This window comes from Catharus ustulatus, chromosome 7, assembly GCF_009819885.2.
Source record: "Catharus ustulatus isolate bCatUst1 chromosome 7, bCatUst1.pri.v2, whole genome shotgun sequence".
Lineage (NCBI taxonomy): Eukaryota > Metazoa > Chordata > Aves > Passeriformes > Turdidae > Catharus > Catharus ustulatus.
The window spans coordinates 12,891,319-12,904,619 of NC_046227.1; the positions used below are offsets into that span (position 1 = coordinate 12,891,319).

Sequence of the window (13,301 nt, forward strand, 5' to 3'; positions counted from 1 at the left end):
ATACCACTAGGCAAAAATCAGGAAGGGGAGGTAACTATGTACTAGAGAGGAAGACTCTTACTTGCAGTCATGTTTTTCAATTTCGAAATGAGGGTTGAAGTTGAGGATAATCTTCTGGTTGGGTTCAGGGGCGTAGATGACCCATTCACAGTTCTGGTGGGAGGGGTAGTCATTGGGGTACCCTGGTGAGGTGATGTACCCGGCATCCTTGGAGTTCAGGCGGCCCCCGCATGGCTGAGCTGCAGAGACACAGAAGGGAACAAGGCAGTGAGACACGTTCTGGGCATCAGGTGTGCACAGCAGGTCTCCCTGATACGGGTGGTCTGACAAAGACCATTCTCCAGGCCATTGACATCCCTTTGGTACTCTAATTTTGATATTAATCTCTGGGCAAGGAGAATTATTCTGCAGAGCAAACATACTCCTTTCCTCTCCACCTCCTGCCACACTTACATACCACATTTCACACAGACCAGAAAAGAGAAATGAATGCTCTTGCCAAGGCAATTACAGAGCCATAAAGTAAGAGACAGATTGATATCAGATCATCTGGAGCTGCCTCATTTTATCCCTGCCTCCTTTGCAAGCTGCTGTATGTCAGTCTCCCACAGCTGCCTCAGGAGACACCAGAATTTGGACACTATAAATTCAATCCAGCTGCAGGAGGGCAGAAAGCTGTGCTGTGTCCAGGGAAGGAAACTGAGGCACATCAGAGATGCTGGTGAGCCCAGGTCCACCCACACTGTGGGCAGAGCTAAGGACAGCACCTGTCCTTCCTGCAGCCCTATGAAAATCCCTGCCCATTTGCTGTGCTCTCCCTCGCCCAACCTGCCTGCCCCAGCAAACACTTCTTGGCAGACTTGCAAGCTGACCCATCGACTGGAGCTGCAGACACAGATAATCAGCAGTGGTGGTTTTGTGGGACTAGCCCACAAATGGCTGGCAATGGCTGCGTGGTAATCAGAGGAAGCTCTCTCAGCTTTGGGTTAGAACAGGCCCTAGAGGGTGATTTCATAATCAAAAAAACATTTAATCTCATGAATGCTGAAAATCAAATTTATTATTGCATTACTTGCTGGTAGGAAAATCTGCATCATGGGGTCACTTGATAATGCACTACAAATCCTGAAGTTCTTTCTCCATGGGGCCCCCACTGTGTGTCCTGCTTCCCCTACTCCCCTGCCACCCCCTTGGATCAGCACCCGGGCCCACAGGCTGCAACAGCTGTCCCCAGAAGACAGCATTGCCTCTTCATACCCAGCAAAACACACAAAACCCAACAAAATGGGCAAAACCCACCAAAAACCCCTTAGTCCCTCCAAAGGGCAGGCTGGCAGGCATAGCGGGGGACCCTGGTCACACACTGTGGAAGTCTTCCTCCCTGACAATAAGCAGTGGGGTACAATGTGGGATGCGAATCCTCATGGGACGTCCCCACTGCCAGGTTACCCCCATAGCCCCAGAGGATGTGCAGGGGGTGCCTGTGGGTTTTCTGATGCCCTGAGATGGGGGCTGCAGCACATCCCACACCCTCAAGGGAGCCAAGGCACAGCAAGACACCACCCTTGCCATAGGAAGGTAACCACACATCCCAGCAGTTCCAGGAGCGAAGGGTGTGTTCCCCACTGCTCCCCACTGCCTTGGTCCTGAGGGATGTTCCTCTCCCTCCACAGCAGCACTCACTGCAAAGCCCCAGGACCACCCAGGAGAAGCAAAGCAGTGCAGATCGTGTGGCCTCAGCCCCATGCTGTGGGTCTGGCTCTGTTCCTCTGCCATAGGGTTTGCCAGGTCCCAGGGGTGTCCCCTGCCAGGCTGTCACAGGCCCACCAGCTCTCGGTAGGGACACCCCAGCCTGCGTTCAAACTGCGCTCTCGGCAGAGCCAAGGCGAGCAGCAGGAGTCAGGCAGGACCCCTCAGCAGTAATGCTTCCTGGAAAAAAAGCACTTTGAATAAACAACCTGCTGCCTGCACGCTGCCTGCAGAAAATGCACGTGTCCTGTGCAAAATCAAAGGCAACAGGAGGGCCCTTCATGGGCCAGCGAGGCTTCCTTTGCCGTGAAAAACCACCAGCTTCCCCCATATTTTTCATGCCCTCTAACACATTCATTCTTCAAAATAACTTTCTTCGCACACACCCAAAGGCAGATCTGCAGCCTTCCCTTTTTCTTAAAATAATCCTGTAAGTATCCTGAAAAATACGAGGGGAAAAAACGCAGTACTGCCATGAAGAGCTGAGAATACCAAAAAACATCTGGTTTTGTTCCACAGGAGAGATTGCTCAACACACAAACATTTACAAACCTACATTCTTGCACAAATATCTTCTCTCAGGAAGGCATATTTGCCCACACATGTGTTTATGTGGGTTTGGAGGGAGGGAGAGAAGGAGACATTCACGTGGAAAGAAGAAATTCACCGACTTGTTGACATCAATGTACAAATAGACGTGTAATTCACACTTCACTCATGTACGCACTTTCACACCTTCTCATAAAAATTCACACCTCGTTTGCACACATGTCCACCCCCTCCAGCAAAGAAAAATATTCAAGCTGCAGATTATTTTTCTTGGAAAGGGTAAAGTCTCGAAACAATGAAAATACAGTCAATCCTTCCACACCTCGTGATCCCCTCGCCGTCTCTCCAGCTTTCACACACATGCTACCCGCTAGGCTGATACCACCAACATCACCCACCACTCAGGAGCTGCTAGCCCCTTACTCGTGCTGGGTGCCGTGAACACCGTGAGCCATTGCAACTCAACCAGCTGGAGGGGAGCTGACAGGTGAACAGAGGTGTCAGCCTCCAGCTTGCTCCAGCTCTTCCCCAACAAATGAACTCGGGAGCAGAAACACACTTCTACCCTGACCTTGAAACTTCTCCCTTGCCCTGCAAGGCATCGCAGTTCAGTGGGACTGAGCTAAAGAAAACCCTAGGCTTGATCCTAATTTCAGCTTGGTACACAAATGAGACTGCTGGTGTCAGTGAGGACAGCCTGAGCGAGAGGGGCTGGAGCCCAGCTCTCTGCAGCTGAGGTCTCTCCAGCAAAACAGGACAAGCAGGTGAACCCCCCGAGAATACAGTGCCAGCCACATCCCTCAGGTGTTCAGGTACCACCAGGAAAATGTCACCATCTTCCTGGAGCAGTGAAAGTCCCCCACCTGCAGGAAAGCTTACCTGTGTCTCTCAGAGGAACATATTTTGTCCTCTCATTCATTCCTGCCCTAGAAGGTCTACAGAAAGGAAGGGAGCTACAGCACTGCCTTGCCCACATGGGGCTATTTCTATAGCATACCAGGCACTCGAGGCTTCTTTGAGTTATCTGAAGAGGCAAAATTACTTTAATATCTCTATAATTGTTCTGTTGGGCTTTTTCTCTTTTGACTCACAGGTATCTAACAGGTGAACACCTGCAATGAGAACAAAAAAATCTATCACCATGCCCACTGATGGGCAGAGGGTTTGATTCAGCAGTCATGCCAACCACTGTCTTTCTGTATAAAATACGGCCTGTTTTGTATACAGTAGAGGCTCAAGTGTCTATGTAAATGGATTCTTACAAACTGATGCATTGCATCCATGCAAAAGTAAAAATAAAATAAAAGGTTAGTGGCATGGCTACTGCTCAGTCTGTATGCGTTGGAAGCAAGATGTGTTCCATAGCTAATGGGCTTTGGCAGCTTTTGCCAGTCCTGAATTCACTTAATAAAATTAAAATTAAATTCTAAAGTACAAGCCAAGTCTGCCAGGTGCGTGGGACATCCCGTTGCTCAGTAAGCAAAATGCAGGAGTTGAAAGCAAACTGCTGGGGCCCCGCCAGTCCACGTGGTAGAGGGGCCAGTGGAGTGCTGTGCCAACAACAAGGCCACAGGGGAGCAGCAGGGCTCCTCAAGAGAGGCTAGGGAGGTCAATACTCCCTGGCAGTGTTGGAGTAGACTATGGTCAGGTTGGGAAATCTGCAGACCTCTGTTTTCTTCAAGGCTCACCATGACATAAATTATCCCTGCAACCTCCTCCATGCAGGGCCACCCCAACAGGGGAGCTACACCAGAGGAAGACAACCAAGCCACAGGGATGGGAAAAGATGACCTGGAGAAGATCATGAGGTGCAAAATCCTGCAAATGCTGCATTGTACAGTGTGCAACTCCAAAGTTTCCTATGGAGATGGGTATCAGCAGCTGAGCTCCTCACCCTTTACAAGAGGCAGGTACCTCTTTCCCTGCCCTGACCTGCTGGAGACACCCAGGCTAAGTCTCCCCCTGCCTCTCCCAAGCCACAAGCCATCATCGCTCAGAGGACCCAAAAATAACAGCCAGGCCCCAGGAACCTTCATCCACACTTGGGGTTTTTCAGCTCTGTAGCTCATCAGGCACATGCTGAAACCTTAGGCCAGGAGCGGGGCATTCTCCTACTTGAATTTCCTGCCGAGTAAACCCCTCTGGATTTCCCTCACCCCAGGAGAGCAGGGCTCACTGTTATTGTTGGACCTTCCACACAGAAACTAAAGCCAACTCTGCCTGTAACAAAAATAATCATCACCAGAGAGGCCCGTTTCACAACAAACATACATACTACAGCCTCTCAGAGCTTGTAGTGTCCAGCACAAAACTACCACGTGTTTTGATCTGCTGAGCTCAGTTTACTTTTGGGATGTCATTCAGGGCTGCACACAAAAAATAGGGTGTTCTGGATGCCTTAGAAGCAGCAACAGCATCTGTCTGTGCTGCTTGAAAAGAGCAGCCTTTGAGGACAGCAGAGGAACAAGGGAGAGAGATGTGGGCGTTCCACAGCAGGCAGATGCACTGCCTAGCCTTGTCACTTCTCTTCCTGGCATGAGGCCCTCCAGCCCAGCTTCACTCTCATTCAACCACTGCAGAAGATTTCCACGTCCCAGGATTCAGCACTGGGCAGAGGAGACTTGCCCTGCCAACCCTCTGATGGCACAGCGAAATAGAGGTGCTGGCATACATGACCCACTTCTCTCAAAGCTGCTGACCTTGGCTCGAGCCCTTTTGCAGGAAACCCATGTTTCTCTGTTAGTCACACAGCTCTTCAATGATCCAAGTTTTTCAAGGTCTACGCATGTCCAAGCACTTTGTCAAGCCCTGGTATGGAAGAAACAAACAGATCTCTTCTGCCAAGGATTCATTACCATTAGCACTTATCCTGCCTCATTCCCTGAGCTCTGACCCTGGCTGGGCACAGCTACATGGCAGGGGCTCTCACCCCAAACCACACAGCACAACTTCCACAGGAGGCAGGAACACAAATATGAACTCTCAGACTTAAATCATACAGTTTAACCATTGGCCAAGCAGAGAGACACAGTGCAGAGGAAGCTAACAAGATTAGATGTCTTATCCCCAGTAGCATAGATCATTTTAGCAGAAGCGTGTTTGCTTTGGATTGCAAGATAAAGCTTCAAAGGCTTCCTGAGCAAATTAATGGACAAATGCACCCAAACAACACAAGGCTCTCACACGCACATTTCATTCCAGAGCACTACCCACATCCACATCTTGAGATTTCACACAATCAGGGAGAGTCCCCTGAACATTTCATTGAGGACTTTTACCAGTTTAACTAAAATTTTGCTTAAAAGTAGAGACACAGTGAAGTAGAACTTAAAGACTGCTTTTGTGATTTAAACCAGGACTTTGTTCAATTCAAAGTGTCTCAAGCTTGTCATGAGACAAGCTCATAAAACACTGTCTGGGCTTAAGCAAGAAAGGAACGCGCCAATCCATCAGTTGAGGAATGCAGCCATTTGACTGCTTCCTAAGGCAACTGGGAAGGGATGCAATATATTCATTTTATAGCACTGGACAGCAGTGAAAGGGGAACACCGGAAAGCTCAGCAAATGGAACATTTTAGCTGTGAGCCTTTGCAAAAAGAGATCATTTCAAATTATTTTTAAATAAGAAGGGAATGTTGGAGGGAGGAAGAGAGAGAAGGAGATTTGTAGACTTCTAATACCTGCACTTTTTTCCCTCATGTTAATCCACAAAAGAATTAAGTAGAAGCCTTGAAATAGAGACCTACTCAAGCTTCACCATGGAAAATGAGAGGGCCAAATCCTGCATGCAAATCCAGGTAATTTGCTTTGAAATCACTGGAGTTCAGCTGATTTCTGCCCCTGGGTTTCTAGATAGCCGCCTTCCAGGGGCTGACATCGCTTTATACCACTTGAGCCAGTGACAACCTTGACCTTTAAATGTCCATCCTGCCCAACCCCTCTTTTATATCTTTGATGAGATTTTATATCCTGCTTATCCACCTTCACTAACTTTATTATTTGTCATCTTATATCAGAAATATATTGGAAATGCAATTCCAAAAGGGTAACCAACTCAATAGTGTTAGTCTTTCTATAGATACGTGTACACACAATTCTCCCAGCTTGCCTGTGAATGTAATCTGTGGGTCTGGAATTGTAACTCCTGGCTGCTCCAGTAATCATCCTGGAGAGCATGAGAACGTGTGTACACACATGCAAGGGAGGGGGATAAGTGCATTTTGAACTTTGAGAAATCATTCCTGCCTCTGTTAAATTCCCAAGGGCTTGAAATCTCATGGAAACACACTGCCATCTCCCAGGAATAGGTGGCAGCTTTAAAAGACTCTCAAGCTGCAGGTCAGGCAGTTTCTGAGTAAAACTCCCCGGTAGTGCAGGCAGGGAAACAGATTTGGGGAAGCATGAACCTTCCTGCATGGCAGCCTGCCACCCTACCTATAGGTTACATGAGGAGACAATATGATGGTGAAAATTTGCTGAGCCACCCCCATTAATGCTGTCAATAACAAACTTGTTCAAGGGCCATGGAGACAAGAGACATTTCTAGTTGAACACATGGAAAAAATATTCCCCTAGGATTCCTCTCTAAAGAGCTTCAGACTTGATGAAAGGTGTTCAATGCCTCTGAAATACTAATTAGTATTATTATTACAAAAATTCCAACAAGAAAAAAAGAATTTATCTCATCTCTCATCTCCCCCCACACCCTCTCAGCTTCCTCACACCTTTTGAACTCATCTGTCAGGGTTCATTCTGAAACTGAACCCTGTTTTCTCCATCAGGCAGTAGCAGTTTACCCCTGCCTCTTCCCACAGCAGCTGGCAGAGCCTCTCAATCTCACAACACCCCTGGCTTGGCCCTCCCTCCCAGGGGCCCTGTTGGAGCCTCAGAGCACAATGCAGTGCCTTGGCAGCAGAGAGCCCCACAGATGGGACGGGAGGGAAGCAGCCCCTCCTGAGCCACTCAGAGAGACCCCTGCCCTGGGTCCCCCTGTGCACACTGCCCAGCAGTCAAACAGAAAGAGGGGAAAGCAGCAGCAAGCTTGGGGTGTGCATGAGGGTGGAAGTTGTCAAGGGGCTCTGGGTTTGTGAGGGATGGCACAGGGAAGGGATGGATGCAGAAGTGTGCATGTTTGGCAGCAGCAAGGCAGTCCCCCATGACTGGTGTGGCTCCGTGTGTAAGAGGAGAGGTAGAGATCTGTGTGCCTGTGAAGAGAGAGGAGGAACCAGGGAGATCATAAGTGTGTGTGTGTGTCTACATGCACGAGGGGTTTTCCTCTTCCTGCATGCGTCCCTTTAAAAAAGGGGGGTTCAAAGGAGGCTTTCAACAAAACGTAAGCAGGATAAAAGGACAGCATCCTTTTGGCTTCACCATCTTCCTAGAGGGGACATAGAAAAGGGCAAGCATTCAAGCTATACACACACAGCACTTCACAGATACGGGTGACCCACCAGAACAGCTGGGCAGATGTCTTGCCTTTGTCTCAAACACATGGGGAGAAATGAGGGCAGGTTTCAAAGACCTGGAGCCCAGTATTTTATCTCTGGAGCCCATTTTCTTTGACTCACCAAGTACAAAGAGAGGGGAGAAGCAGTCGGACAGAAAGTCATTACATCTATCCACCCCTGCAAGTTATACTTCAGGCTGTTTTGCATGCCAACCTGTTGCTTGCACCCTTTTCCCAAACTGCTTGGGAACAGGTCACCTCACCAAGGCTGGAGCCCCAGCCTCCCCGCGTTTCTCTAGCTGTCCTCACTGATTCACGGGCACAGCTTGCACGTAGAAAGGGTTACAGATACAAGTTGTGATTTCGAGTGTTTGGCCCCGTGCCTGCTTACCTCGTGCTGACAAACCTCTCCTCCGTGTCTGTGTTTGTGTCTTTTCACTGCACAGGCATCGAGGCTGGCTCAGGATCTGGCCTTCTGAGACTGCAGTTTGGCTCAGGCAGGGAGCAGGCTGACCCTTTGATTCTGAGTGTGATTAAACCCATGCTACTGTAGCGCTAAGCCGTGTGCAACACTGTTAGCAACAGCCCTGATTTATGTTGTTGCTAGTATTGCGGTTTCCACCAGGGTGTAGACAGGGACTTCGAAAATAGCCCAGCTACCTCTTTGTCTGTGTGTGTGTGTATTATAATTAGAAATGTGTCAAAGGGCTGTTACAGAGTGAGGATGGAGCTGGAAACGCTCACACCCCACTTCTGCCCCACCCCCGAGCGGACACCCATCAGCCCCACATTGGGTGTGGGCAGGCACATCAGCTCTCCACATTTCCCGGATTAGACATCTGTATTCCCAAGAGCCCATGGGGGCACGGTGGTGGTGACTTCACTACACAATGGACAACAAGTTTAACAGCTTCCAGTTTGCTCTCAGGCTGCTGCAATTTGCCCCCACCACCGTGGCTAAATGACAACTTTTTTTCTATTTCGATTTCAGATAGGATCACGGGTCTCAGATGTAGACAATTTATTTTCCTAGCACAGCTGGTCTGTCAGAGGTCATATAATTTGGCAGCAATCCCAGTGCTTAAAAATTAATTTTTCCTTATTAATACAACTGGGAGTCCCACAGGATAGGATCCCAGCCTTATCTGAACCTGACAGCTTCCTAAACCCCATGAAGGATGCTTTCTCCTCTCAAGCTATCTGCAGTACAAGGCCACCACGTCCTGGTGCCGGGTAGCACTGGGGTTTCTGCAAGGAAACCAAACCACCCGCCTGCCGGGACGGGAAGTGCTGCTTTCTCCAGCCCAGAAAAGTGGGGTGCTTTCTCTTTTCAACCTTCTAAAGCCACAGACAAGCTACCAAATACAGAGAAGATACTAGGAAGGAGGATGGGGGGGCAGAAGGAGCAGGGCAGGGAGATGGGAAGCACCTCCATAGAGCCCTTTGGGACCAACATGCATGCCTGTCACTCCAGACACCACACACCATGATTTTCTGTAGCAGTAAAACTAGGAAAACAAAATGCAGCATCCCAGCCTGGGTCAGAGCCCCCCCACCGAGCCCGTATCAGCGGCTTTCAGTGATGTTCTGACAACTATCTGATTCCTAGTCTAAAAAAGCTTTTGTTTCCAGTAAGAGCTGAGTTAACAGCACACGGGCATAAGGCACTACACTCAGCGCTTGTGTGGGTGTGTGTGTGCGCATGTTTGTATGTGTGGCCGTGCGCTTGCTTAGCAGCAATTTGTTTTGGTCCCCCTCCACACCTTGCTACATCCCCTAAGTCACTGCTAAAAATAATAGCTTTTAAGCAAACTATTCGGAAGGCTTCAGAATGAGCTTTGCTCAGAGCTGCAGAAACATCATCCGAACGCCTCAGTACTTGGGTCACTCAAATCTGTTACTTTCTTACTTCATTGCTTTTTACGGGAAAATGAAAAACACACAGCCATCCAACCTGCAGATTTATCTTCACGGGTCTCCCACCCACTCTCCTCCATGGTTATGTCAGGGTTTGCTTGGCGACATACAAATTGGCAGCTGCACTGTTTATCTCTTACTGTAGAAATATTGCATGAGGTTTTTTTCCATGTGGATTATCATATTATTGTCTATTAAAAACGTCTCCCCTCTCTACTAACCTCCCTTAGGGAACCTAAAGAGGGACTTCCATAATGGGGGAAGGCTTTCAGATACACCAGACTGAAACATAAATCCATCTACCTCTGGCATGTTTCCCTTACTAGGCTGGCTAATTTACTGGAGCTGAGTGTAGCCTGGTCGAGGTTTGCTTCTATCCCATTACCCCGTACCTTCGCTCGCTGCGCCGGCAATAAAGTCATTTGACCGGATTTGCAGCCACACATCATCATCTCGGCAAACAGAGAGACAACTGGTGTCGGCCACAGAGAGACAACTTCCTTGCTGGTTCCAACACCATGTGATGCTCTGCTTAGCCGGGAAAACCCCGCATTCAAACAAACACTGCTAACAGTGCCTGAATGGCCTGAGAGACATGGCTTGCTCACAAACCTCTTCCCAGTTAACAGTCCTGATGCCCAACTCACTCCAGGACAGAAGGAGGTGAACGCATGGACACAGGCACAGAGTCGAGCTCCGCGGCCACAGGGATCACAACCAGACCGGCCAGTGCATCTCAGGAGCCAGCCTCAGGCTACAGCCCGACCTGCCACTGCACAAAACCTACTCCAGGAGATCAGACACTGCTTCTGCAACAGGGATCATCTGAAAAGACGGTTGCACTCAGCAAGGGCCTCGCAGGACACTGCCCTTTCTCTTCATCCCATCAAGTGCCTATTCGTTTTCCTGCTTGAACAAAAGATGGGATTTTTTCTCCCTTTCCTTTATAACCGTAAGGAAGGACGTGATGCCAACCGGCAGCTGAATGTTTATCAGCAATGTCTGTGCTTCGCACTGCAAAAGAGATGGATTTTCTGAGGCAGCGGAGACTCTCTCACTTCCCCTTTACAAGGGGAAGCCGGGTGGCCGCACAGCTCCGGGCCAGGAAAAGGCAGAGTGCACTCTGCCATCATCTAACGCTGCTCGGGTCAGACCGCAGCTCAGGGCCCTGAGCCACGTCCCGAGGCCCCGACTAACGGGAAGGCAAACCCACAGCTCAGCAGCTGCGGGCTTGGCACTACCGTCCTGCCAAGCAGCTCCTGAGCGCAGGAGGGGCCCCGAGAGAGCACTGGACAGCGTATCCTTTTCCTTCAGAGACTATTCCGGATCGGGACCCTGCTGCCCCCACTAGCGAGACTCAAAGCCAGTAGCCGGGGAGCACACGGCCCAGCCTCATCCCCACTCCTGTCCCCATGCCGAAGCAACGCCAAGACGGGTTTCATCGCAGCACCTCCTGACAGTCCAGCCTAGCTCGTCAGCGAGGAACAGAAAAACACACTCGCGTCCCAATACTGGCCATGAACCCGCCTTGTCCCGGGACAGCCCAGCGTTCGCAAAGTGCGTGCGGGTCCCGCACATACATCGGGCAGCCTTTCCGGAGGGTGCCGCTGCCGCCGCCGAGCTTCGCCCGCTCCCAGCCCTGCACGGCCCCGGCTGCTGCTCCCGCCAGATGATTTTAATTTCTCACCGAAAGTTTCCCGAGGTTGCAACCGGCGCGAGGCCTCGGACATTCGAATGCGGGTGTCTGACATGTGGCTGGTCCCTACCGCTTCCCCTCCCTTCCCCGCAGCTCCCCAAAAAACCAGCACGCAACTTTCCAATGCGGCTCCATCCCCTCGCCCCTCCGCGCCGGGCGCTGGGAGCCGCGCGGCTGCAGCCGCTGCGCTCCTTGCCGGGGGTGCGCCGTCCCCGCCCCGCCACACGCATGAGCCCCTCCAAAACCCGTGCTGCGAGAGCTGCGTGCCCTGACCGATCGCTCATGCATTCCCTAAATTTATTCCCACGCAAAGCATCTATGCGTAAGACCGGGACCGCGCCCGGGCACCCGAAAGTTGGGCGGACGGGGACATGTCTCATCCCTGAGGGCGCCTTACCTGTCTCCGCCGTGCCTCCGGAGCCGGGTAAGCACAGCCCTAGAAATCCCCAGGCGAGAAGAAACGTATCCATCCTCCGGAACAAATTATAAAAAAAAAAAAAAAAAAAGCCCCAAAACCCACAACACAAGACGGCGGGGCCGGGCTTCGCCTCGCTACTCCGGGCGCGCCGCGCCCCGTGTGGGCGCCCCACTCGCGACCAGCTCCGGCGGGGCTCAGCGAGGGGCGGCGGCGCTCCCCGCGCCGGGGCTGCGGGGCGGGCGGTGCCGGCGGAGCGCCTCTCCCCTAGGGCGACCCGCGGGGCCGGCGCCTCGGCATCCCCCGGGGCGCGGCGGCGGTGCTGCGGGCTGGGGCGCCGTCTGCGCCTCCTCTCCCTCCCCGCCGGCGCCTCGCAGCCTTTTCAGGCAGGGCGGCATGTGGCTGTCAGCGCCGAGCGCCGGCGCCGCCCCCCGCGCCCCCCCCACCCGCCCGCGCACCGCCCCGCGCCCGCGCACCGCACCGCCCCCGCGCCCCGCCCCGCCCGCCCCGCCCGCGGGCAGCGCGGAGAGCGGGCGGCTCGGAGAGCGGGCAGCGCGGGGACCGGGCAGTGCGGGGAGCGGGCAGCGCGGGGACCGAGTGGCCCCGCGGAGCCGGGCGCGTCCCGGCCGCGCTGCCGTGCCGCGGGTGCCGGCCGGTCCCCGCCTGGGCGCTGGCGGCCCCGCAGCGCAGGCAGGAACCAAACCCGCTGGAAATAACGGCAAAAGAGTCGGCTGTGCGAAGGGAGACACCCAGAAATTGTCGGATGGGGGAGCATCAGGACAAGGATTGTCCCTGCTCGTGGGCTTCCGCCGCTGACGGCCGAGACCCAGGAGCGCCGAGCCTCGACCAGAGCAGCCTGCCAGAGCGGGGAGCGGCAGCGGAAAGCACACGCTGCCTGGCTCCTGGCACCCACGTTGCGGTGCAAAGGCTGCTACCAGGGACAAATGCAACCCCCCTCCGGGACTGCACCACAGCTGGCTTCCACGCTCCAAACCCGTTTTCTCCGAGATGCTCTTTAAAACACAAACCGAGAGCAGCGTTCACACAGTCATCCTAGCAGCGCTCGTAAAAGTTCGTTTGCCTGTGCCCTGTGAGGGTGGGGAGTCTCTGCCCGAGCTGGAACTGCTGGGACCGTGCGTTCACTTGTTGCTTATATTCACGGACCACAACCGGCTTTAAAGCTGCTATCTGGCAAACTGGGGCTAACTCACACTTCTATCCTCTTCGAGAGGTGAAATTTCAAAGCAAGTGAAATGAGCCCTGAAACCCTGTGCCAAAAAGCTATTTAAAACAATTCCTTTATGTTGTCGATGAATCCCTAGATTTTAGATTCCAACTTCCAAATAAACAGTAGACAAAACGATTAAAGCTATGTTATCTCAGTTTTTTGAAGTTGGTAATTAGTGAAGAGATACTGGCATGTGGCAGAAGTGAGATACATCATTGTGTGGGTGAGAGGGAAAGTAAGAACATTTCACTGGTATTCATTTAGGGTGATGAGACTAATTATTTTGTACTCTGCTGTCTAT

General features: G+C 51.9%; 1 protein-coding gene across 5 annotated transcripts in view; it reads right to left on the reverse strand.

Annotated features, from left to right (window-relative positions):
* Positions 1 to 11,968, reverse strand: part of NRP2 (neuropilin 2) — an 88,613-nt gene extending 76,645 nt beyond the window's left edge. For 2 of the 5 annotated variants that reach the window (XM_033064385.2, XM_033064382.2), the window contains exons 1-2: positions 11,755 to 11,968; positions 62 to 239 (exon numbers count right to left, since the gene is read on the reverse strand). In XM_033064385.2, coding sequence (XP_032920276.1) covers positions 62 to 239; positions 11,755 to 11,827 — 251 coding nt within the window. In that variant the 5' untranslated portion in view covers positions 11,828 to 11,968. Of the gene's footprint in view, positions 1 to 61; positions 240 to 11,348; positions 11,455 to 11,754 lie in introns of those variants that run through there. The other 3 variants (XM_033064387.1, XM_033064386.1, XM_033064383.2) reach the window with 2 other exon arrangements.
* Positions 11,969 to 13,301: the final 1,333 nt, after the last annotated feature.